The sequence below is a fragment of the Abramis brama genome, assembly GCF_963993115.1.
Source record: "Abramis brama genome assembly, chromosome: 13".
In the NCBI taxonomy this organism is placed as follows: domain Eukaryota; kingdom Metazoa; phylum Chordata; class Actinopteri; order Cypriniformes; family Leuciscidae; genus Abramis; species Abramis brama.
In genome coordinates, this window is record NC_139975.1 from 14,597,737 (window position 1) to 14,623,654 (window position 25,918).

The 25,918-nt window shown below is 38.4% G+C and overlaps 1 protein-coding gene across 7 annotated transcripts in view; it reads right to left on the reverse strand.

Moving 5' to 3' along the window:
- The window catches only part of diaph2 (diaphanous-related formin 2), a 444,655-nt gene that overhangs the window by 198,881 nt on the left and 219,856 nt on the right, over positions 1–25,918 (reverse strand). For all 7 annotated transcript variants that reach the window (XM_084132527.1, XM_084132524.1, XM_084132525.1 and 4 more), the window contains one exon: positions 6,014–6,112. In XM_084132527.1, coding sequence (XP_083988653.1) covers positions 6,014–6,112 — 99 coding nt within the window. The remainder of the gene's footprint in view (positions 1–6,013; positions 6,113–25,918) is intronic.

The window sequence follows — 25,918 nt, forward strand, 5'->3', positions numbered from 1 at the left end:
GAGTGGATATACTGAAGATTATATGTGAGTGTCTGTTCTCTGAAATATGTATTTGTTTGGTCAGATTCCTCCATTGCTCTCTGAATTGCACCAGCCAATGAATGCAAGGGCCCTTCTGCCTCATCCAGCTCTCTGGTGTGCAGGTGAAACAGGTCCAACTTCTGATGATCAGTGATTTAATAAACTACCATTCCCACCAGCTGATTGACTGGGTCTCTGTGAAACTATGCTCTATTTTCTGCAATTCATTAGTTGGCCATCTGCGTGTGACAATATGCTGGTTTCTTCAGAGAAAAGAGAGTTCTATTTTTTTCTTATTTTATAAAAAACATTATTTGGGAGATGAAGGTAGAGCAAACACAGTGGCATTTCAAAGCAGGGGGCTCATCTGAACACAATGGCCTAGGAAGAAATTATTATTGTAGGTTCGACATGCCAACAAGGTTTTAAAACCAGCCTTACAATACAATACAGCCTGGCTATAGGGATATGTTAATGAACAAACCATCAGTAGCATGATGAGCCAATCATCAAGAGTATCACATGCCAATAAACAAACACATGGTTAGTCACTGAATGTGGTTGGTTTAACAACCTCAAGTCAGAACTTATCACATTTCTGCAAAAAATTTAATTGGATGACAAATGCTTTCGCTTCATCTGTTGATTCATTAGCATAATTTACATATTCACATTATCCTGACTTTTTCCTCTAACAAGTTATTCCATGACAGATGCATCCCATAATTAATTTCTGTTCATATCCACTACTCATCAGCCTGGGGATTTAGTCACATTTTTCAACAAAGAAAACACTGCAAGTCCACCAAATTGCAAGCATTTTACGCAAAATGCCGCTATATTTGTAAAAAGGAATGTTGACCGAGGGCCTATGTGACTCCTCTGGAGCTAGACCAGGGATAGGAATGCTGGGATTGTTAAACATGCTTATGGACCACAGAGCTCTGCTGGGTATCTCTGTGTTAATAGAGGAGCATGACTTCATGTAATGGTTGCCTGCTTTGCTCGGTTCCTCCTGCACTCATGAGATTCACAACCTCTTCATCTCATCTGGAATATTGTTTCAGCTGAGCACGGAGCCCCACCCGGGTCCAAAGCAGCATATACTATACAGCTTCTCTTTACACTCACAATCAGTGTTGGGAGTAACGTGTTACAAAAGTAATGCATTACAGGAACATATTACTTTTTGCTGTAACGCAGTAGTGTAAGGCATTACTAATCAATTTTCAGTAATATTTTACTCGGTACATGTTCAGTAACGCTTGCGTTACAACACACTTTTAGCCCAAAATGTAATTGTTAAAAAAAAAAAATAAAAAAAAAAAACCGGAGGGAAAAAACAGCAAGACCGCGAGACATTAACGAATGAAAAATGCAAGTAAGTTATTACCTGCTCGTGGTCAGTCGATAGCCGCGTGTGGTGTCCAAGTTTGTAAATAAAGACTAAATTACCGCTTCAGATATATATCTCCCTCTTGCTGGTGTAACTTTGTATTGTGTGACATAGTCCAGTAAAGCCGTGTTTAGGGCAGGTTTAAGTTTTTTAGGGCGAACACAAAAAATAAACATGTCCTGTGGAGGAACATGTCCTTCTTCATCCGGTGGGTAGCCTATTACCTTTGGTTTGCTTAGTAGTGTCATTTACAGAATTACTAAAAAATATTTTGCTACCTAAAAGTTAATTTATTAATTTTTTGTGATTGTTTGTGTCACGCATGCATGTATATTTCCCTCATAATAAATATAAAACGCATGTGTAGACTGATATTTTTCTAATGTCTAAACTCCTTTATTAAGAGAGTAGCCTATGGATATATAAACAGACGTTTCAATATATTGGTATTAAATGCATTTTCTGAGAATTTATATTTCATGTTTTAACTGTAAATGTCACGTCCATGATGCTGGAATTGCCCAGTTTTAAAGGGGTCATATAATGGTACATGCACTTTTACAAGTTGATTGTACTGAAATGTGTGTTGGCAGTGCCTGTACACAACCATCATAAAATGATAAAAATCCATCCAGTGTTTTTTTTTTAATCTTCTTATATGTTTCCTCCTGTCTCAAATCAAGCTGTTCGATATTGTGACGTCACAATATCGACACCCCTCCCACGATGGCTGATTGACAGCAGCGTTTCAAACACAGACCCGCCCTCGCACCCTCGTGAGCGAGCTGTCAATCATAGCACGCGCCGACGCGCGTTCATTGTTGATAGCTGGAGTGCTGAGTAGAATGGCGTCTAATGATTGTGGTGTTCTGTTCTTGGGTGTAATAACGAACACAGCAGTCATATTGATGATGTTTCTAAATCCGTACAGCTGAAGACGCAGTGGCTGAGTTTGTTTTCGAAGGGAATATTCCCCACGATCAACGTCAATGCTTTCATGTTTGCGCGAATCATTTCACCAGACTGCTTTACAAATGAGGGTCAGTATAAAGCTGGATTTGCTAAGAAGCTGCTCCTGAAAAAAGGATCAGTACCAACTATTCGTGTTCCTGCTGAACCTCCAGAAGAACAAGTGAGTGTAACGTTTTATTGACCTTTATATTAATCTTTATATTAATCTTTGCAAATAGCTTGCACGCTTCACGATGAATGTGGCTATTTTTACACTCAGGTACATTATGGCATGTTTTCTATGTACGACGTTCTCAATATAATTCATAATCCCACGTTTATAATGAACAACGCGTTATGGTTTTTGTATTATTATTTTAAACGGTGTACGCACAGAACAGAGGGGCGGGGTGAGCAAAGCTCATTATCATTTAAAGACACATGCACTGAAACGGCGTGCTGAAAACAGAGCTGTTTTTGACCAGGTAAAATGAGTGTTTTCTTACAATACTAATGAGAATTTTTAATTAAAGTATATTACAAACTTTTAATTTAGACCCTAAAGAATCATATTAGCTTGTACAAAAATGACATTATATGACCCCTTTAAATAATTTATCCTCAACTGGTTTTGTGGTGTAGGTCTACGTATTTTATAATGTTAATTTCAAATAATACTAATAGTAGTTTAAAGATGTGGTAGCATTAGATCTGGACGGGAATGATAACTCTGGGAGTTGGAAGGGGTGTGTCGCGATTCTGCCTTCTCACACCGTGACACAGGTTCGTGGATCTGAGTGTCGCGATTTCGGTTTCATATCGCATATCGTTACAGCCCTAGTCATTTTAGAATGTTAAGTTCTACTTCTGTAGTTATTTTGGTGAAAGTAACTCAAAAGTAATACAGGAGTAATGTAACGCATTACAATTCATGAGACAGTAATATTGTAAGGTAAAGAATTACTTTTAAATAACAGTAACAAGTAATGTATAATGTATTACAGTTTGGAAGTAACTTGCACAACATTGCTCACAATGATGTGTGGGATCATGTGTGTGTCTGTGTAAGATTGTTCATAGGTCCCCAGGACCAATGAACTCAGCAAGTTTTCCTAACCAGAGAATTTCATGGCCAAACAAAGAAAGTATGGGTTTTGTCCAGTCAGCCCACAGACTGTACTCTCAGCACGAGGGGGAGACAGAAATGGATACCTGGGGGTATGAGTAACTCTCAATGTCCCACATGTACTTTGGGTCATTTCCACAACCCTGGAACAACCCTGTCTTGTTTGTGAAGCCCCTATCCTAAATAAAAATATAAATAACAGAACATTTAATGCCCCACAGAAATGTACATTGGCCTTTCAAATAGTGCCTTATACGATGCTTTTACACTCTCTCTTTCTGTTTTCCTGTCCCACCTCCCTTTTCCTTTCTCTGTGAAAGATGACAGATTTGTGGCTGAAGTGAATGTGTAACAGCACTCCCACTCATGTGCTGGCATTAGTTACTCTAAAGCCTGAAGTGGTGTGTGAGTGTGTGTTGTGCATCAAGGGCTGGGTAAATAACTAGCGGAAATGAGACAGAGCACAAGAGAATGAGAATGTGAAAATAAGAGAAAGTGAGAGAATGAGGGGAAGAGAGAAATGTCACTGGAATCTTTGCTGTTAGGGCTATCTTCATATGCTCCAGTTCTAATAGAAGAAGAAAAAAGAAAAGAAAAAGAAAAAAACAAGCACACACACACACAAAACCTGACCCTGATGTCCTTCAGACACACTAACTGAGCATGTTATATGAATAATGAAAATGGTATGTCTTTTGTTGTACTTTTAGTGTTGACTGACACAAGCATCTCTATTATTATTGCCCATAGCTAAGCAATGAGAGTATATAAGACAATTTCAATGTCTACCAGACTATAGATAGACAGACAAACAGACGGGCAATCACACATAACACCCTAGAATCATTACAGAAAGCTTTGCAACAGTAAGCGCAGAAAATGTAAATATATGTAAATAAATGTCACATATCTGTTAAACGAACATTCGGATAATGTGGCTTAAAGGGATAGTTCACCCAAAAATGAAAATTCTGTCATCATTTACTCTCCCTCAAGTTGTTCAAAACCTATATGACTTTCTTTCTTCTGCTGAACACAAAAGAAGATATTTTGAAGAAAGTCGGTAACCAAACGACTGATGGACCCCATTGACTTCCATAGTAGGAAAAAAAAATACTATGGAAGTCAATGGGGACCAGCAACTGTTTAATTACCAACCTTCTTTAAAATATCTTCTTTTGTGTTTAGCAGAAGAAAGGAAATCATACAGGTTTGGAACAACTTGAGGGAGAGTAAATGATGACAGAATTTTCATTTTTGGGTGAACTATCCCTTTAATATATATTCTTCAAGAGCAGAACTGTAGCCAGACTCAGAGCTTCATTTTGTTCTTTTCACACATTCAAATTGCATTGATGTATTCAATTGGAATCCAAGTACTCTTCCGGGTAGGATGAAAACAAGCATGGGTAGGACACATACTCAGGTGGCTGGTTATTTTAGCATTTGCTATGAATATTTCATTAAGTGTGATATTGTATATCTAAGGTGTTCTCCTCTCCCAGACAAAGAAGCCAACATTTCCAAAGAAGAATAAAATTGCATTCTCATACTGCTTTCATCAATCAGAGTCTAAAGAGTCGCAGGCACTCCTGAGAACGCAATGAATTCACACACATACACACACACACACACACACACCTCTCTCCTTGAAGATTCAAGAGGGGGGAAAGAGGATGGCAGTTTAAGAGAGACAGAGAGTTGCTAAATGGCACAAGGTAGGCTGATCAATATGGGCCACAAAGCAACCTGTGACATAAACAGGTGGTTCCTGTTGTCGAGTATAGGGTCAAACTAGTTTCAGTGCTATGGGGTATAGACAAACAAGACAGAGGGGTATAGACAAACAAATATGACAGTAAACATGGCCTAATGTGACTGATTTTATTTTATTTGGGATAAATTAATTAATTAATTAATTTTCTGATCACTGGTGATTTACGTGTGGGGAAAGAACAAAAATAAAATAAATAATAATAATAATCAGACTTTGGTCCCTTAATCGCATAAAGGTTTTAGGGGACTGTTTGGCTTTACGTGTGGATAGGATGAGGCAGACACAAACAAAATGCTTTGTCCTTTTTATTTCTGTTATCCTCCTATGTGTTAACAGTACAACTGATATCAGAGGAATCAGGTTGAATCCATTATCAAAAAACAGCATCCTCAAAAACCTGTTGCAGGAAGAGCAAATACTGCTGAATGCTGCTTGACAATACAAGAGGATAAGAGGAATTTTAAAGTTGACATGATATGTAGGAGCAAGAAAACAAACAAACAGAAAAGAACAGAGGAAAAGTGTCAGTCAAAGCCTGAAAACATTGTGGCTATAGATTCAGCAGCCTTAAGTATGGAGCAAAAATACCTAGGATGATTATTATTATAATAATAAATAATAAAAAAAGACAATTATTTAGAGACAAATGTAACTTCTTTGGAAGGAAGAACAAAAAAACAGATCTGGGTGGGTCTGGGTGGGTGTTAGGGGACACAGATGATATGGAATGCTGATAACTTACACAGATTCTGAGCTGTCTTGGCATCCAGAATTCGCAGCTCTTTTGCTTTTTTCTTGAATTGTGTCATCCTGTCATCTGTTTCTTCCACGTCCTTTTTCACTGAAAGCAAAGAGACACAACCAGAGGGAACTATTAATTATCAAAACCAGTAAATGCATCTGCTCAATTTTTTCAGGAAAAATAGAAAATGAGTAGATGTTCAGATGTTCAGTTTACCAAATTTCATAAACAGAATGACTGCATATTGTTATAGGTATTCTGGGTGGTTCATAGTTGTTTGCTTAAAGGTTCAAGATAAATAAATAATATTTATGTGATTAGAGATGGATGTTCAAGCCATTTCACGCTACTTTTTATGTTTTGGACCCCTGTTGACTGTTGTATGGTCAAAACAGCTGAAACATTCTTCAGAATATTATTTGTGTTACACAAAGAAAGTCATACGAGTTTGGAATGACATGTGGGTGAGTAAAAGATAACAGAATTCACAGATTAAATACTTATAAGCCTTAAGTAAGAGGAAAAGTGGTAGTAGTGGCCACCTTAGCAAGCACCACTAATAAAAAGTAACAAGATCCAAACAAACATTGTTTCAGATTAAATGGATTCTTTTATATTAGATACGGTCTTGTCATACGGCTAACCAAAATGAAAAGCATGACTCCTGTGCTTTGGACCACACTTTATATGAGCTCCTGTTATAGCAATAAAAATTACATATGCTCCTCTATATAGGGTAATTATACATATGGCCCCCCAATAACAGATCCTGGATGGAAAGCATAAGGACACAGAAACTCTAGATCATGGCAGATGTGTCACAATTAAACCGAGATACTGATGCATGCCAGACTTCCCTTTTATAGCATGACATAAAAAAAACTGAAATGGAAAGGAATAGAGAGAGACAGGTGAGGTAGAAAAACAGAGAGAGAGAGAGAGAGAGAGAGAGACGTCTAGAGTCGATGTGCTTAAAGAGACCATCAGCGCGTGACTGAGGCACCACTCGGTATATTGAAGGGAGATTTTGTGGGCCTGCTATTGACAAACACAGGGCCTGCTCTGTCAACGGCTCAGAGTCTGCTATTCCAGGGACTGGATTCTTTAGAGCTCTGCTTGAAGAGAACCTATCCCTGAGTGACATAACATGTCAGCAAATTCCTCGGCCAAACCATTATCAGAGTCAACTACCAACTAACTAAATTAGAGAGCAATCAAGGCCGTAGCTCTGGGAGAGAGAGAGAGAGAGAGAGAGAGAGAGAGAGAGAGAGAGAGAGAGAGAGAGAGAGAGAGAGAGAGAGAGAGAGAGAGAGAGAGATTCTGATTCTGGGAAAAACTCAGGTGAAAACAAAGACAGAAGAAGTCTAGGTTTGGCAGATTGCTTGTGGGAGTAGGAGCGCACCTCAGCACTAATCATCACAACTCCGCTATTTATTTAAGCCCAAGATGGAAGTCTCCCAGGAAATCGCATACAAACAAGCCTCTCCCAAGAAATCTGCATACTGTATGTGAAGGAGCTATCAAAGCAAGAGCATCTCCGAAGCAGGTGGATTTCCTGCTGGCTACAGGCCCTCTGCTGTGTCAATAGCACTGTGGTACTGATGTCAGTTTTGGATTAAAAGTGATGGTGACTCTACAGAGCATGTTAACAGAGTTTGATCTTCTGAACGTTTAACTTATCTCTTTATTTGTTTATTGTTGGTGCTAAAAGCTCAGGTGTGCTTAGACAGAATAGATAGTAATTAATTTGTATGAGCATCATATCACCTTAACAGGTGACATGACAGGACAGGACAGTTCCAAAAAGTTATTAATTGTATATATAATTACATACATTTCACAAGCTGATCACAGCACTACGGATTTATGGTCTACTTGAGAAGAAGGAAGTTTTAACGTGACTTTTAATACAACCTTTCTCTGCTTTCTTGCTGGTAGGGTGTCTCAAATATGTCTCACAATGATGACAGCATGGGTCCACAACAGGGATTATGTATGTATGTATGTATGTATGCATGTATGTATGTATGTATGTATGTATGTATGTATGTATGTATGGATGTATGTATGGATGGATGGATGGATGTATGGATGTATGGATGGATGTATGGATGGATGTATGTATGGATGGATGGATGGATGGATGGATGGGTCCATAATGGTATGGGGCAAATGATCTGAAGGCTTCAAAGAGTGGCAGGTAGCTTTCAACTCAAGAGAGTCAGCAGTGCACTCTGTGTGTGTTTCACTAAAACAGCTTAAATCTGAGAAACCTGAAGACCAGAGAAAAAAAGATATCAGAAAAAAGGGCTCCCGAAGGATCTTAATTTTTTAGGGGAGGGGCTGCAGGTGAGGGAACAGCCTTCAGCCATATTGTGGAGCTTAAGATACCCCCACCACCCCCTCAGGCGCATTGTCACACCCTTCCACCAGATGGCTCTTCCACCTGGGTAGCCCACACTCTCAGCAGGATGTTCTCAACACATCCTCAGGCTCTTCAGCTGTTAGAGATCCGAAGCCCGCCAGGCCTGCGCCTTCTCAGTCCAATGCTGGATTAATGAGAAACAGACACAGCTCAGCCCATCGCTACTTCTGCTTAAGGTGGAAAAGGTGGGCAGTTTGGGAGGCTTTGTTTTATATCTACAGTAGGCCAACTGATTCAATTACACTCCTCCCTATATATTTCAGAGTTTTTATCTGCTGGCTTGTACTATTCTGCAGTTTTACAGGAAGTGAGAACTTGATGAACCGGATGACTAGACAAGAGCAGAATGCATCACTGTTTCTAACAGAAATATTTAGTGCACAATGAGCTACAGTTCCACCCTCTATCCATCACTGATGATGGGAACACGATTTCGCCACCCCTCCAAGAGACTAAAACTGCTCCTTCACTTCTTGAGCTTTTTTTTTTTTTGGTGCAAATGCAATCACCACCACAGATGAATATCAAAAAACAAAGATCTTAGCTGCTTTCCTAAAACACCATAATGAAGTGCTGGAGTGCTTTTTTTTTTTTAGTTTTGTGTTAAATACAGTAAAAAAAAAAAAATAAAAAAAATAAAAAAGTAAGCTCACCTTGCAGCATTACAAAAATACAGGCAGTGTCTGTGCATAATGAAAACACATTTATACAAATAAATGAAAGATGATCCAAAACATGTTGCTTGCATGTAGGACATAAATAACATGAATTAATACAGGAAAATGTAATCAATAATTGAATAATGGGCCAGCCATTAATGAAGAAGCCAGTTTTTTTATTTTTTTATTTTTTTATTATAAACTGACTGTGAAGGACTGATTATGTTCAGGATGTTTCAACGCAATTCAAACAGCAGTGATGCTTCAGTAATGTGATCCATTAGAAGGAAAACACAAAGTCGAGAGGTATTCAGGGGGAAGGTGGTTTCAAAATGTTAGTAAAACATTAGTAGTACATGATTACTCCTGCCGATGTAATCACATACATGTGTGTTGGGTCCACAGACACAGACATTGTTATATGTAGGGATGAGAGAATAGCTCTTGGAGGCAACGAGGGGTGAAATGCAATAGCAATAATTTAACTTACAATAAGAAAAGCAATAAAAAAAAAGGCAACAGAAAAAACACACTCAAGTTCACACAAGCCCTTTCTGTGATTTTTGGACAGAGGGCAGCCCATGGGAGCTCCTCATTTCCAAAGTTCTTCACATTTGGGCGTAGAGATTGTTTACTGGACTCGAATCATTCTGCTGGGAGCCGTCCATGTGATATCTCCCCCCAGGCAGCCAAAGCCTTGAGCATTAGCAAGCTAAACACTACCACATGTTCGCTTCCGGACCGAAATGATTCACACAAGAGCAGTCATAGAGACATAAAGCTAGAGATGTTGAACGGAGGACTGAAAACACTGATGATAGGTCCTCTTAAAATGTGTTCAATGTCCCTGCAACGAATCAGATGAAGCAGACAATGTGGAGTCTGACTGTCTGGGCTGGGAAGTGCATTGTCGGAATGCACAATCTGACTGGAATAATATGACTCATCTACCTCCGCAAAACTGACTGTCCAAACTTGAACAATGCCAATCAATATGAGACGATTCCATTCAGGAATTAAGTCAAGCCTGAGTGAAAAAAAATACTTCAACAATTAGAGTATGGTAAAAAGGAAAGTTCACACAATAATGAACATTTTGTCATCATTTACTCACGCCCAAGCTGTTCTAAAACCAGGAGTTACGATGTTTTAAACTATTTTTGCCCATGCAATGGATGTCAGTGGGGTCAAAAAGTAAAATTGGACTTTTATTGTTTGGACAAAAACAGATTTTTTTTTTTTTTAATATATTGTTCACATAAGAAAATCAGTCTTCAAGTGTAAAAGAAAGATTTTGATTTTGGAATTTCTTCACACCCTCAGCCAGATCTACAAGGCATCCCAAACACACAATAGAGGTTTGAAAACACTATTCTAATGGAGAATTACAGCTGTGACTATTTCTGCCAGTGACTAAGGCTAAAGAGAGGTCTCTTTCTCAACCCTGCAACCAATTTATTGCCTGGATACAAGCCTGCCATGCCGTTCCCACAGTCTAGCCTCTTGAATGCATGCTCACACTCTCAAAAAAAGAAATCCTTCAGGGACAAACCTGAAATGGTTTCTTTTTCTTTCATCCAAGTGAACCTGCATTGATCAGATAAGGGCGATCAATAAGGAAAATACGCACACAAATTGAATCTGAGCGCAGCGTAACGAAGATTCTAGCATCGAGTGTTTAACGTATGCTTTAAATTAGGGGAGGAGATTTTGTGGCGGAACAGCTGAGTGCGTTTTGATGATGCAGTTTGAAAAATTAGCATCTGAAGCTATTCGTTTTTATTAGTGAAGCGATTTGAGCTGTTCTAACTCAAGTATCCGTGATTTTGTTGATGTCAAACAGGTCTGTGGGCAATAAATACAAAGGAAGCTGTCTGAATGAGTATAATTCAATCTCTCTCTGATGGCTTTCTGATGTCAGGTTATTAGGAGGTATCTTTCCTATAATGACTTACCCCTTTCCTCAGTCTTGACCTTAACAGTGCTGGGGAGCTCAGGCAAAGCTGTCTCGCCTCAAGGTGAATAGCACAGAAAAAAAAAGAAAGAAAAAAAAACAGCTGGGGGAGAGGGCTGCGCTCTCCCATCCATACAATTATCATCATCTTTAACGATAACAAGGGAAAAGGGTGAGGTTAGCGCTGATGATAATTGTGATGGAGCGGCAGGTAAAGCTTGATTCCCTCTGAGGGCGATGTGATATGCCTGAGAGACTTTCAAAGCAAGACCAGGTGCAGGGGTCAATAATACACTCCCGATTCTCACCCTGGGTTCTCCTGGTAGCCTATGGAGACTAAGTGGAGAAGAGGCTAGAAAGGTCACAGCCTGACCCAAATAACAACTCGCTCTCTAACAGTTTCATTATGAGTGAGACACACTGAGACTGAGAAACTAACAGCTGGACTTGGATAAAAGCTCAGGAGGATAGTCAAGCCCTGTTCCTCCTCCTCATGTCAGAAAACTTTTGTTTAGTAACCTCTGTGGTTGTGGGAAACACAAAGTGCAGCAATCTGTCAGCAAACATACTCACGCCATGAAGCATCTGATGGATTTAGGCCAAATGACAAAGCAATGCTATAACCTCCACTTAATTATAGCAAGTGATTTTTGTGGCATTCTAAGAGGGACTTGCTCAAGCATGGCTTCTTTTTTTTTGGTTTGGAGCTCACTTAGCACGCACATTCACACGGTAATCTAGCAGAGCAGCACTAACAGCTCTCTCCTGTAGCATGGAGCAGCAGCGTGCAAAGCTGATAATAGGTTATCTCTCGTATTAAATTTGCACGATCACATTTGTGTGAAATGAAAACAGGCTTCTATGAAAGACGATGGATCGCACTGACATTACACCTTATCGCAAGGTCATTTGTGAGAATGCATATCACCTGGATTTAACAAAGAGGAAGTGCTGAAATAATGAGGGAGGGGAATACATCATGTCTTAGAGATGATCTGGGTGGTGTGAATATGAATGGGTTGTGGTTCTAAGCAGCAGTATTAGTACCAAGACCCAAAACATGTCTTTAATTTCTGGCTAGGCAGCTCAAAAGCGCAAAGAGTGTGGGAAGAGTCACTGTTAACTGGCCGCTAAGGGCTTTACAGCCATATCCTTTGGATTCAGGCCCTCGTCCAATGAGCTACGAGAAGAGATGGTTGGTTTAATGGTTAGTTTGACCAATTACATTTAACTGACTTTCATTCTGTATTGAAAGCACATCCCGAGGCATATGGCCAACAAATTGTTTATTTCAAGTGTAAAGTCTATTACCTAACACAACAACAGTCCATCTTGTTGTAGTGTTTTTTTGTTTTTGTTTTTTGCATAAAACTCTCACTGACCTTTCCCAGAGTGCACCTCTAAAGAAAATAATAAGCTATTTAGTACCACATTAAAATGAAGCTCAGTTTGTTAGCATTAGTATAATCATATCACAGATATCATGAACTAACAAACTATTTTTACAGCATTTATTAATTTAGATTAATGTTAATACATACACTATTGCTCATTGGAAATTAATATATATTTATAATACACTGACTACCAGTAATTTATACTAATATATTGTTTACATTTTAAATTAAACATGCAAAAGTGAACAGCAACGTAAATTAATAAATGCTGTAAAGTATTGTTCTTTGAAGCTTCATGCAGCATCTACAGACAACATACAATGGCATAGAACCTCACTGTAAACAGAGAAAAATCTTTAAATGCCTTACATGTCCTGAATGTTGTTCACAATTAAGGGTTAAGGTTAGGGCTAAGTCTGTTATACAATTTTTTTATTATTTTTTTTATTTTTTATAATATGCTGATTTGGTGCTCAGGAAATATTTATTATAATTGTCAATGTTGAAAACAGTTGTATTGCTAAATATTGTGAAAACAGTGATACATTGTTTTGTTTTTTCAGGATACTTTGATTAATAGAAATTTAAAAATAACATATTTCAAATAGAAATCCTTTGTGACATTATAATGCATTCTTGATTATTAATTTTAATTTCTTTAAAAAAAAACAATTATTATGGACCCCAAACTTTTTAATTGTAATTTGAACAGTGACATATTACATAAATTGTAACATTACATAACATGTTTACTGTGCCTGGCCCCCTCTGTGTCAAGCTGAGCTATAGTTAGTAATACAGAACCTCATGAACAGGACCACTGCTGGACACATGGTCTCTGATGACTCCCTGTGGTCAGGGACTGGGTGTTGAGGCTGTGTGGTTGTGTTTGTCTTCTCTGAAGGAGATGTGTGGCCTTGAGATCAACCACTATGCTGTGTTGGTAGTTGTAAGTCTAGCTGGTAAGGCTTTCAAAGAATAGTTTGATCACTTGAAGGGTGGGAGGGGGGTGAAGAGTCATTGCATTAAATAAGAACCTGTTGAGAACAGTTTTTCTATCTTGAAGGTTAACCGATTTGATACAATTTGTCTGCCATGGTGTGAAGAGGAGTTTGAAAATACTTAACGTGTTGTGCATGCAAATGTCAAAGTTTGCCTGTGGGGTAACAATAAACAATAAGTTAAATAAAATGACTTTTTCATCAAGGCAGCCTGGAATTATGCTTGTTAGTGTGAGACAGTGCTATCTGTCGGAATCAAATCCACAGCAGGTACGAACAGTGTAATTGTAAGTCTCCACAATCCCACTAAATGCAGTTGCAGTAGAAATTCATGCATTGCCGCTCTTCACAGACATACAGATTCACTTGTCAAGAGTAAACAATTCCTGACAGGCATTGAACGCTTGTGTGTGGTTTCATAAAGGTTTTCATAGTTCCCTCCACGTCACTATTCCTCAGTCAGCTCACGTCCAACATGAACAGGTGACACGCCAAAGCAGACGCAGACTGATTAAAAAACTGCACCACAGAAAGACAAGTCCCTAGTCATGAATTGCATCCAAATACACCCTCTGTACTCATTTCACCTCATTGAGAGAAACCAGGTTGATTATGAGTGTCTGTGCTCATCTGTTTCATTATACGCAGTTGATCAAAGAGCCGGGACAGTTGCACGGTGATCAGGGGAGGGGAAGTGGAGGATGAGGGCAGGAGGAACAGAACCCACTATAAAAACAGTTTCGTGTGAGGAAGAGCCAGGGATCGCAGCCCTAAGAATTCAGGAGAGCAGATTGTTGTTTTTGAAAGCCCTCCATTGGCTCGGGCTCACGCTGCATGAGATGACCCCGGTCCAGATGCTCCGGGTGGTCAGAGGTGCAGCAGGCTTGAGCCAAACCCTGAGTCCTTTCATAACAAAACTTCTTCTGGTTGCACGATAAACCTTCCCTGCGATGGAAAATTCTAGAAAAGAACAATTTGTGTGGATACAGAAGCAGAAATTATGGTAAACGGGAAGGCCCTATACAGATAAAGTGTCTATAAGCACAGCTTTTGAGAAAGTGCCCTTCCCTAACAGCCAATTATTTCTGATCTGCCTTCCTAAAAAGCCGGACCCCTCTGTTACATCCTTTAGACTCCATCTTTGATTACAACCTTCAATGTTTGCTTTAATGACAAAAGCTAGTCAAGCATAATGAGTTATAATGATAGAGCATGGGTGAGCATACATTCTGGTAGCGGCTTTGTGTGCCATCTCAGGTTTGACTCAGATAGTGATTACTGGGCTGACAGGACTTTAAAGTGTAAGCTGTGACCTGCTTCACTTTGGAATTAGTGTGTCCACGCATACAGTGTCCAAACCGTGCGCTCAAATGCTTCCCCGGCAGGCTGGATTATGAGATGTTTATTGGACCTGCTGTTACCCACTGTCTGGATTACTCAGGGATTGGATTGTGTATAAACTATGCCAGTAAATGTAGTTATGAGGCTTTACACTCATAACTTCCTGCACTTGTTTGTTTTGTAAAAGAGTAGCTTGAGAGCACAGAGAGATAGACGGGTACTTTTACAGTATTTTGTGAAAGATAAGCCCTTCAGCAGACAATGGCAGTTTTTTAATCAAACTTATACTGCTGGGTTTAATAGCAATATATATATATATATATATATATATATATATATATATATATATATATATATATAAAATATATATATTTTGCCATTTGAAGAATATATAAGTAGTGTTTGCCAGTGTAAAAAGGAACCGCCCATAAGGAACCTATGAGGTTTCTTTTATGTTCACCAGTGTTGTTACAGTAAACTAAAACTAATTAAACTATCACAAATAAATTAACAGTAATTCAAAATATTAATACTATAATAGTATATAAATAATACAAAAACAACACTGTCCACAGCGTCTTTCATTATGCTATGGTGTTGCCATTCTCAATTGGTTGCTAGTGAAGGATTCAAATTTAAGAATATGTTTTCAGATATGCTTCCTTACATAACATCACGGTGAAGAATACTGATTTTAGCATTTGAGGTTTTAATTTAGATAGTATATAAACTGAGAAAGTGATTATTGAGTTTACAGCAAGATATTCCTGCCCGACCTGTTTTTCCTTTGTAAGTTAAATGAGTCAGATCACGGAGACGCTAACCTATTGTCTTTAATGGCTCTTGGAGCAAGAACCACAGTCCAGACGTTGAATCGTTTGGCTGATTGGATTAGCACATATGCATTTGAGTGGTTATGCTGATTGGATTGAGACTGCCGGTCTGTGGCGGGTTCCTTAACCTGTATACTCATTTACATGCTTTGTTTGAATTTGTCTCCACCCCCAAAAGTCCCTCCTCCTAAAATGCCTATAAGATACCATGTAAAGTTATGTTAGATTAGATCATGTTGGAAGTTTCTACAGCCGCGTAAAGGGGAGTTCTCAATAAAGAATAACTTCTGTTGAACGCGATCCCGACTGTCTCACTGGTCTCTGCTTTGAAGAAAGAAAAACTTTACAACACTAGCATGCTTTGGGTAGATGCTAGAATGTTTCTTAGTAGTCTAGACAAAATAAACTTTTTTTTACTTGTTTTAGTCCCCCAGACAAAAAAAAAACAAAAAAAAACAGCATCTGATCACTTAGAAGAGTGTCGTTACACTTAATGATTTGAAGTATTCATGTCATGTAAACAGTGCAGGACAAGTTATTCCCAAAAGTATAGTTCATAGAGTTATTTTTTCTCTCTCTTCCACTATTTTCTTGTCATCCTTTTTCACCAATCTAATGTTAAGAAATCATATTGCATAAAAGCACAAAAATGTTTTTGTAGTGCCTGGTGATGGTGGCTTTGTAGATCCAAGAGAGGAGCACATACTGAGGTAAACAAATCTATAAACAACATCAAATTACAGCCGGACCTTTACGAGCAAGCCTTGGGGTCACTTGGTTCCAGGAGAGGAAATGTAGCTATTGACTCCGCTCAGGAAACAATTCAACCCAAACAGATTTATATATTCGAGATCTCCCCAGCATTCCGGTAGAGAAAAGGAGAAGTAGTGCACTTTGAAGGCTCAAGTAATATGATCATGGAATCACACAGAATTCTTTGAAGGCAGTCAGGATCAATAGAGGATAAGAGTGGCCATGGTTAAGAAGCAATGCTGTAAGTCGCCGCTCTGTGATCTAACCGGATCTATGCTCTCCATCAAAGCCAGACTAAATTAAACGTGAATTACAGAGGTGAAAGCCCAGGAATGAAAAGACACCATTTATCATCAGACAGATGTGTAGTTATCTCTTATTCAGACTCTTTTCCTTTGGCCCCACACAATGACACTTCCTTCTAAGGTTCACATCAAATGGTTCTTAAAGGGATAGTTCACCCACAAATGATAATTCTGTCTACAGCAGGTTCATGATCCTCTCTGGGTCCTGGCTGATTCTGAAACTATTCAATAGAATTTAGCCTCAATAGAATTTATCTCCTTAACATAGAGATCAACGCATTCTCTCTCAGCACGCACAATTCATTTAATTCATACGCTGAGCTTTCAAGGGTAAAATGGGAGAGAATTCAAGTAATGTGCCCTTGACTTGCATACACTTTGTGGATCTCAGCAAGGTGTGCTATATTTGAGGAAGAAGAAAAAAAAAAATAGGAACAAATAACCATAATTTTCTTCCAGGGTGATATGCAAGCTGATGGCTGTCTTAGTTCACTTATACAGAAATAAACAGGGGAACACTAAAGCAGGGAGAGAGAGAGAGAAAGAGAGAAGGAAAACCAGAAGAACTAGAGAAGAAAAAAAATAGAGAGAAATTGAAAGAGGCATCATTCAAAAGAAAGTGCAAAGTCTCATTTGAAAGTGAGGTTTGAAAACAGACTACTTAATGTAGCTTAATGCAGCGTGCTAGCAAACAAATCATTCCATATAAAAAGACAGGCGAGAGATGATGATGATGATGATGATGATGATATGCTTTCACCATGCAATTGTGTTAAAACACTGTGGCCAGAATATGGCCATTACGAGCCATAAAGAGCTGAAGAAATGCAATCCCACACCATAGCTCCAACATGTAAGTACAACATTTTCCAGCACTTTACCACTTAAATGCTTACAGCTGCCATCTCTTTAAAGGCTGCTCACAGCTTTGATCTCCTTTTTGTTTCAACTTGTGTTAACTGCTCACTGTGAAGCCTCTTAAACTGCACACTAATACACAGGCGCTGATTGTAGCCAATCCAACTTTGAATAAACACAAGTACACTGTAGTCTCTTTCAAATTACAAGAATTTGTGTCCTGCCCCACACACTTGAATGAACCATGAATGACCTAATCTACAGTGGGTTCCAAAAGTCTGAGATCATTAGCATTAGTTAGCATTTTGATTTCTTATTTAATGTTGTGAAATACTATTTGTTCACTGAAGAAATCAAATATAGGTTCACCTTTGTTAAAGCTGTATTTATTTTATTTTTTTTACGTTAAAGGAGTAGTTCACCTCAGAATTAAAATTTCCTGATAATTTATTCTACCCCATGTCATCCAAGATGCTCATGTCTTTCTTTCTTCAGTTGAAAAGAAATTAAGGTTTTGAGGAAAACATTCCAGGATTTTTCTCCATATAGTGGACTTCAACGGGAACCAACGGGTTGAAGGTCCAAATTGCTGTAAAATAAAATAAAATAAAATAAATTAAATATATATATATATATATATATATATATATATATATATATATATATATATATATATACACATACATATATATATATATATATATATATATATATATATACATACATACATATATATACATACATACTTTTTAACCACAAATGCTCGACTTCACGCATTACGGAATCACGTTGGAAAGGTCAGGCAGTAACCTGACATATGCGGAAAATGTAGGGTAGGGGCGAAAAACTTCATCTCATTTTCTCCTCCAGCTTCAAAAATTGTCAGACATCGTTGTTTCATCTTTTATTTATTTATTGATTTTTTTATTTTTATTTTATTGATTTTTTTGTAAAGGGCATTTGACTTAGTCTTTGCACGTTTGCTTTGTAAACACTAGGTCTATTCTTACGCCTACATCACGTGTGACCTTTCAACATGATTACGTAATGTGTGCCACATCACAGCTAGTGCGAGACGAACATTTGTGGTTAAAAAGTATATACGTTTTGTTGTTTTTTCGCTAGATAAGACCCTTATTCCTCGGCTGGGATCGTGTAGAGCCTTTTGAAGCTGCATGGACCTTCAACCCGCAAGCAAACACGGAAGAGGAATGAATTCGGTGTTGAAATTGGGAATCAGAGAAGAGTTGTCTGGTTTGCGGACAGTGTTCAGAGCTGCAAGTTTGGTCGATACATTGCTGGTTGTATCGCACCCAGTCAGCGCATGTAGTGCTGGGAGACACTGTGTGAGATCGTCTCCCAGCGCTATGCAGATATCATGAAGTGGAAATATTGATCTTTTCACTCCTGAGTTGCGGATGAGCCAGAGCTCTTGGAGGCCAAGATTTCTCCAATTGACTGTTATGTGGTATAATAGGCACACAAAGACATCTGTGTCACCTGATGACAGTGTCAGTGATGTAGATCCTGTATGGTGACTTAAAATGTCCTGCACATGGAACATCATCCTGTCATCAGCTTCCTCGTGTGTGCAGTTGAGCCGAGAGAATGGAGTAGCACTCGCAGCTGACACAATCCATGCCTGTGGTGATATACCAAGGTATAGTGGTTTGGTGCCTTTGTAATTGGTGGTCAGCCACTCAACATAGAATGCCTGAAAAGCAGTTTTGCTAATGGAAGATGACCAAAAGTTCTCTAATACCGCTCGAACATTTTGGTTTGGTGATATCGCATCAAGGACAACCATGTTTTTTTTTTTTTTTTTTTTTTTTTTTTTCTTCTCTTCTCTCCCTCTCTCCATGTGTGATGCTGTCCTCTTTGTAAGTGTCGAAAATTATATGGATCTCATCACAGTTGCCTCCAGCTTTGGTGACCATAAATGTCAAAGCAATAACAAAGTCGTGGAATGTCTTGACGGGTGGATAAAGTTTCTTTAAGGAAACCTTTCTCACCAATGCCATGAAGTCAATAAAGTTGGAGGTGATGACAGCAATATTTAGAACAGGTAGGAAATGTAAGCTTTTAAAGTTTAGGTTAACAACTGGCAATTCCTGCATGTTGCTAGTTGTATGTAATAGGTTGACTTTTTTTAGCCATTTTCTTTATATCAAATCAGAATGCTTACACTCTTCTATGACCTTATAATCATGGTCATTGTGAACATTGTGATCACCTCATAAAATCTGTAGCCTCAAGGGTTTATATGTACGCATATGAGATATTGCCTCATTTGCATATTTAATTTTTTAGACAAATTGAAATACAAAAAGTATTTCTGTTAACATGAAGATTAATCTGGTAGAAATGTCTGAGGATATCTATAAAGAGAAGAAAAACACATTTCAGGTATAGATGATGTTAAAAGAGTAAATGGACAACCAATACTGTTCCATTCCATTATTAATGACAATCAGTACAGAGCAAGTCAGCTCTAGTCCAGCTGTCTGGCAGTGAAGTTTCATACCAGCCTTACCGCCCTCCTGGGTCTTATCTGGACCTGCAGCTCTGAGTGTGTGGGCGACTTGCCCTGAAGATGATGTGTGCAGAACTATAGGAGCAAAGTGGTAATGATATTTGTCAGAAAAGGCCTAAACGAACAAAAACACCATGGCAACATCAAACAGAGCCAAAACAGAAGGAGTCTTTAATCTCCATCACCCAGTTCTGGCAAATCCTTGCACTAGCTCACATGAGCACTTCATGGGGCTTGAAAGACAGCTTATGTTGAAACAGAATCGGTAATGGAATACAGTGCAAATTCTTACTTTAACCCCACTCCCACTGTTAATTCTTGAAAAAAGTAACAGAGTGTGTGAAGTTTAAAGAGACGAAAAGAGAAAACTGTGGAAATCTTAACTGCTTATATATAAATAAAATAAAATAAAGTGATCATTTCAAGTGAAAATTGTACAGAAGCTCAAATAGCAGCCAGCTTCAAACCTGAGAGTTCAGCTAGTCTTCATTTTCACAAAGTAAGTAATTTCACACAGCATTTATTGAGATTTATCCAGGTTAGGTGTCTGTGAAGGACTCTTGCCTTCCCTCTTGCGCTCCTACTGGAACATCAAACACTCTCTATGCCCCTCCCTGATCTTTAAAAAAAATAAAAAAATAATCAGGGACCAGGGCAAACTGTTAGCATTCCACTCAATATGCCAATGTGCCAACTTGCCATATTGCATTTTGCAGATATCCACACATATTAAGTACTGTACTGGCTTTCCATTTTCCAATGTTTAAGTATTACAATTTCAAAGTAGGCCATCAGTATTAGACAGAACTCTCTTCCTGGTTGTCAATTTCCATATGACAGGAGGGATGAGCATCAGTTGACCTTTCCCTGACGCTTCAGGCTGAGGTCTACATCACGGCGCGAGGAGTTTAAGCAGATGTCATTTCTGAATGTTCCCTGTTCATATCCAAATCTCAACCCAAATTAGCCATGTGACCCTTCTAGACTGTGCTCGAGTCGTATGATTTATGTTTAGCCTCTGTGTTATAGAGCTAATTCAATACCTGAGCTGCCAATTGTACTATGCATTTCTCCTTTGTCTATTTCCCCCAGTGCATTCAAGGTTTCAGGCTGTAACCTTCCTGTGGAGACTCAATTGTTACCAATATCAGGGTTAGTGTGACTTGGGGCTCTCATTTAATGCGTTTCCCAGTAAACTTAAAAGAAACAAAAGGAAAGGAAAAAAACAGACACCTTGCTTTCTCCTCATTACAGTCAAGGACAAGGTACGAGATGCCACAAAATGTCCGCAGGCATTTCCTTGAACATTAATAACTAAATCTAGTCATACAAACTATATACAGCAAGACCAAATTAGGTGTCAAGATGAAGCGACAGCGACTGACTGTCTATGATACTGTGCTATGGAATAATTACTTATTTATATGGCACATTTCAAGTGCTCTAGAATTGATGAGATTATGATAATGCGCCATGCCATGATCAGTGAAGGATTTAGTCTGAGCTGAATTGCATGAGAAGAGAAGGGTTTCGTTAGGCTTGTGTTCCCAAAGCAAATTCTCTTTCCTATACGCACTGATAATCTGATCAGCAGTGGCATAAAATTTTGCGTCCATTATGAAAGTGTCCTTTTGGTTTTGCATGCAAACTTATAAACAGACCTGCAAAGAGTTGAAAGAGGTCACATGTTTCTGAATTAAATAGCTAGCTGTAGGGGGGTTTGGGGCTATTCTCCACTTGAAGAAAGTTGTTGTGATTTTAACACAAAGGATCCTGGTGCACTCTGACAAGAAAATAAAGGGAAAATACATTTGCTTCAAGTAAAAAAATGTTTTGTTTTTTTAAATGACAATGACAATAAGGCTGGGCATTGACAAAAAAAAAACTCACAATTCGATTCAATTACGGTTCATAAGCTTGCAATTCGATTTGATTTTGATTTAATTAATTTCGATTTGATATCAATTATTTGGGGTCTAGAAGGTTTAGTACAGGGCAAATTTCCTCAAAGAAAAAAAATATCTTAACTGATTTGTAGGGTACTTACATTTAAATGACAAATAAGGACGTTTTTGTTAAATAATGTTATACTCAATTCTTAATGACAATTATGTTTCTACTCATTTGTTTATATAAACATTTAAATGGTGGCTGTCATAAAACAGATTTATTCAAACATACATTAAATATTGAAGAACAGGTTAAGTAAAAATACAATGAATATGCAATATAGTGTGTATATTTAGCAAAATGCTCCTCTCCAAGCCAATTTATTTAGCTGACTAACACGTTTTTGGACATTGAAAGGCTTTTCTGAGGTAAATGTAACATTGCATGACATTATTTACAAGCTGTTATATTGTCGTCTTTCCACGGTTTAAATACTGATTTAGCGATTACATGTGACATGATACAGATTTTGATAAGTTGCACTGTATCTTTCAACATACCTTCTGATGTTCTTTCATGTTTATTTCGTGCTGTAAGTAGTAAAGCGGAAGAGATGATTGGTTCATCTGCCACTTCGTTTGAACTAAGGCGCTAAAAAGATGTCACGTCACATTAAACAGCGTCAAAAAAGATTGCAACAGCTCGAGAGATGTCTGTGGCCTTAATACAGTCTATGGGAAACTAGCCCATTTCTGATTCTTGTGAGGTTTACTGTGCTTGTAATTTCAACCACACCCCTAAAGAAAAAAAAAAAAAAAAAAAAAACCTGGATCTACATGTTTCACATAAATTAAATTTTTATTTAAAGCGGCAAATAAACGACTAGTTTGCAGGTATGTATAAAGGGCGTAGCACTAATAGGAACAAATTAAAGAGCAATACACTTTCACAAAAAAATGCCATTATTTTCTTAAGGGTCACTGACTGCAGAGGAAGACTGTCCAGATATCCCTGCCGAATACATTTTTCTACATTTCCTCCCGAAAGGAACATCATCCTAAACTGATTACTTAAAGGTCTCAAAATCTATGTAATATTTCACACTCAAAAGTTCACACAGAACATCTCACATTAATGAAAGTAGTTCACAGTTTTGCTAAGGAACATCTACTCAAAGTGCTGTTAACAGGGCTGAATTTGTCAAACCGAGTCTGCCTCATTTTACCAGCCATGGCAATATGTTTGGCACTATGAGGCATGTTACACAGAGGAGAGAAAAAAAAAGAAAAAAAAGTGCAACAGCAATGCAATTGTGAGTTAATAGGAATGAACATAGGCACAGTTTCAGTCCAAGTCCACTTTAGATTATGCAGTTAAAGCACAGTAATTACAAACACTGGGCACAGCAGCAGCTGTTTTCTACTCCCCCAGGAAAGAGGATACACGGTTCCTTATAGCACCATCCAGAGGTCCACACAAACATGTTTCATAACTTACAATCCCCCCTTGTCACACTGAATAAATCTGTGCGGTTTTGGGAAGCACTGCAGTAAAACATCAGAATGCTGGCTAACAAAGGAGTGACACTTTCCGACACCCTGAAGAAAGCGAAATTCATGCACAACAGGAGAATGTTGTGAATGCTTGCTGCTTATACAGAACAAAAAGCATCTATTTAAACGGTAGAATCTTCCTCATGTCAATCCAACTTAAGCTATTACAATGTTTTAGCACTGCAGCCCCACAGTTAAGATCATTGTATATTTCTTCAACACTCTCTTTACTCCCTTGCCTACCTGTCTCTGTCTCCTTTCCGTTCTTCTTACAAACGCTAACCACTTTCCATTTCGAATATCAGAGTAATGGCACATGGTTGTCGACATATGCACTGTGAACATCTTAGGATGGGCCACCAAATGCCACCTCCTGATGGCTTGGAAATAAAAAGACATAATGATTATGGAGAGACTGAAGAAGCAAGCACATATTTCTGTTTATGTGCCTGGACTCTAGAAATGAAAATATCGAGCACTTTACAGAAATGACAACAAATCACCCCCTCATCCCAGTGCAATGCACCATCTATCGATGGAAGATGACACGATGTTTAGAGATCCAGAGGACGCTCAGCTGCTTACTCGCATTACTTGAGATGTAATCAGCGCTCAAGACGAATGAAAACGTTTGCAAACCCCAGGGTGTCTTTGACAATTTTCCCAAAAGTAGGAGAACAACACAGATCTCACAGTGTCTCATTTCATTTCACAAAACTCCTGCAAAGCACTGTGAAATTTCAAAGGAATTTGGAGTCATACTGTAAAATAATTTGACAAAATCTTAAAAGGAATAATATATATATATATATATATATATATATATATATATTATAGTTACATTTACATTATATGGTATATTTCAGTCAATTTTGAAGGTCTAGTTCCCATTCATTGTAAATGCATTAGAAAAAAAAAAAAAGAAAAAAAAAATCATATTGGCTGATACCTTTCAGTGAACAGTTCTTAAAATAACCATTTTTTCTTGTGTGAATAACTTTTTTTTATAAATCTAAAGAACTGTTTTTCAAACCAATTTGAAAGATTTCATGGATTTCAAAGGTTCTTCATGGAACCGTGGTTGCCAATAAAGAACCTTTATGTTTAAGAGTGTCAGCAGGCAGGAGAGTGATGGAATAATGGAAAGAGATTCAAAGTGAAAGCCTCACTCTTGCCTTCTCACTCACTTTCTCGAGCCCACGAAAACCAACCTCACTCCATTACAGACGCTACTGTTCTCTAAGGACCAGTCAGACACAGGATGACATCAGTCTGTTCCTAAAAATATCACTGTGTCTGGCCAGATACAAATTCTTATTCATACGACATACTCACAAAAACTACAAATCCACTTACCTCTACGCCAGAGCCTCTGCTTCCATCACCGCTTTGGCTCAAGTTTTACTGCTAATTATAAGATTCTGGTCTGATGAAGGTCTAAACTATGCTCTTACGCTGCGGGATGAGACTATTTGTGAGGGCAAAATTGTTCACTTGAAAGCTTCAATTAGGCGAGGGGAAGGAAAGGCGAATGCAGTGGTCAGGGGCAGAAGGGGGAGTTGGCAGTCAGTGGAAGACAACAGTAAAATTGGCTATTAGACGATGAACTTAATCTACTCCAAATCAGTGCATGGCATCTGCCTCCAGCATAGAAATGCCCAGATTAGCAGTGGAGGATAATAAGCTCTTAACTGTATGCATGAGCTCCACTTTAGATTTCCTGTAAACTTGGCATTTGGGAGCTATGCAGATGTAATTCTGATGAGAAACTTTTCTTCTCTTTCCTTCCTACTCCACGGGAAAAAAAAAAATGAAGCACCAGAGGAGCTGTCTATTTCATTTCTGTCTGTCTGAGAAAGTGGCAACGGGGATGTAAGGAAGGCTAGGGTGGGGTTTAAATAACTATTAAGGATGTGTTGTCCTGACAAGACCAACAGCAAACCTCTGGCTTTTTGGACGGAGGTATGACATCAATAATAGTTTTAGAGCAAATGTCAACGTTCCTTCTGAAGAGACGTCAGCAAGAGGGCAGGAAGCTGTTCCCCTATATGAAAATCTCACAGCAGAACTGATGTTTTTACAATACAGCCTGTTAGTTTCAGGTTCAAGCCAGGGGGGTGCAAAGCAATTTTCAGGAGCAGATTTCATTTCCCTTTTTTGTGGGGTAAAGGGGACACCGTCTTTATTAGACGTGTGCTTTTGGGTTAACAATGGTTCCCTTCAGGAAAAAAAAACAAGCAGCAAGCGATACTACCTTTAAAGCTCATCCCACACTCTCTCTGTTGGATTGAAAGATCCTAATAGTCCCTAATTACACAAACTCATTTCTTTTTCTCAATGCCTCTGCATTTCTATTGCTTTTTCACGACGCTGTAAACACTGTTTCGGGACCAAATTTAATAA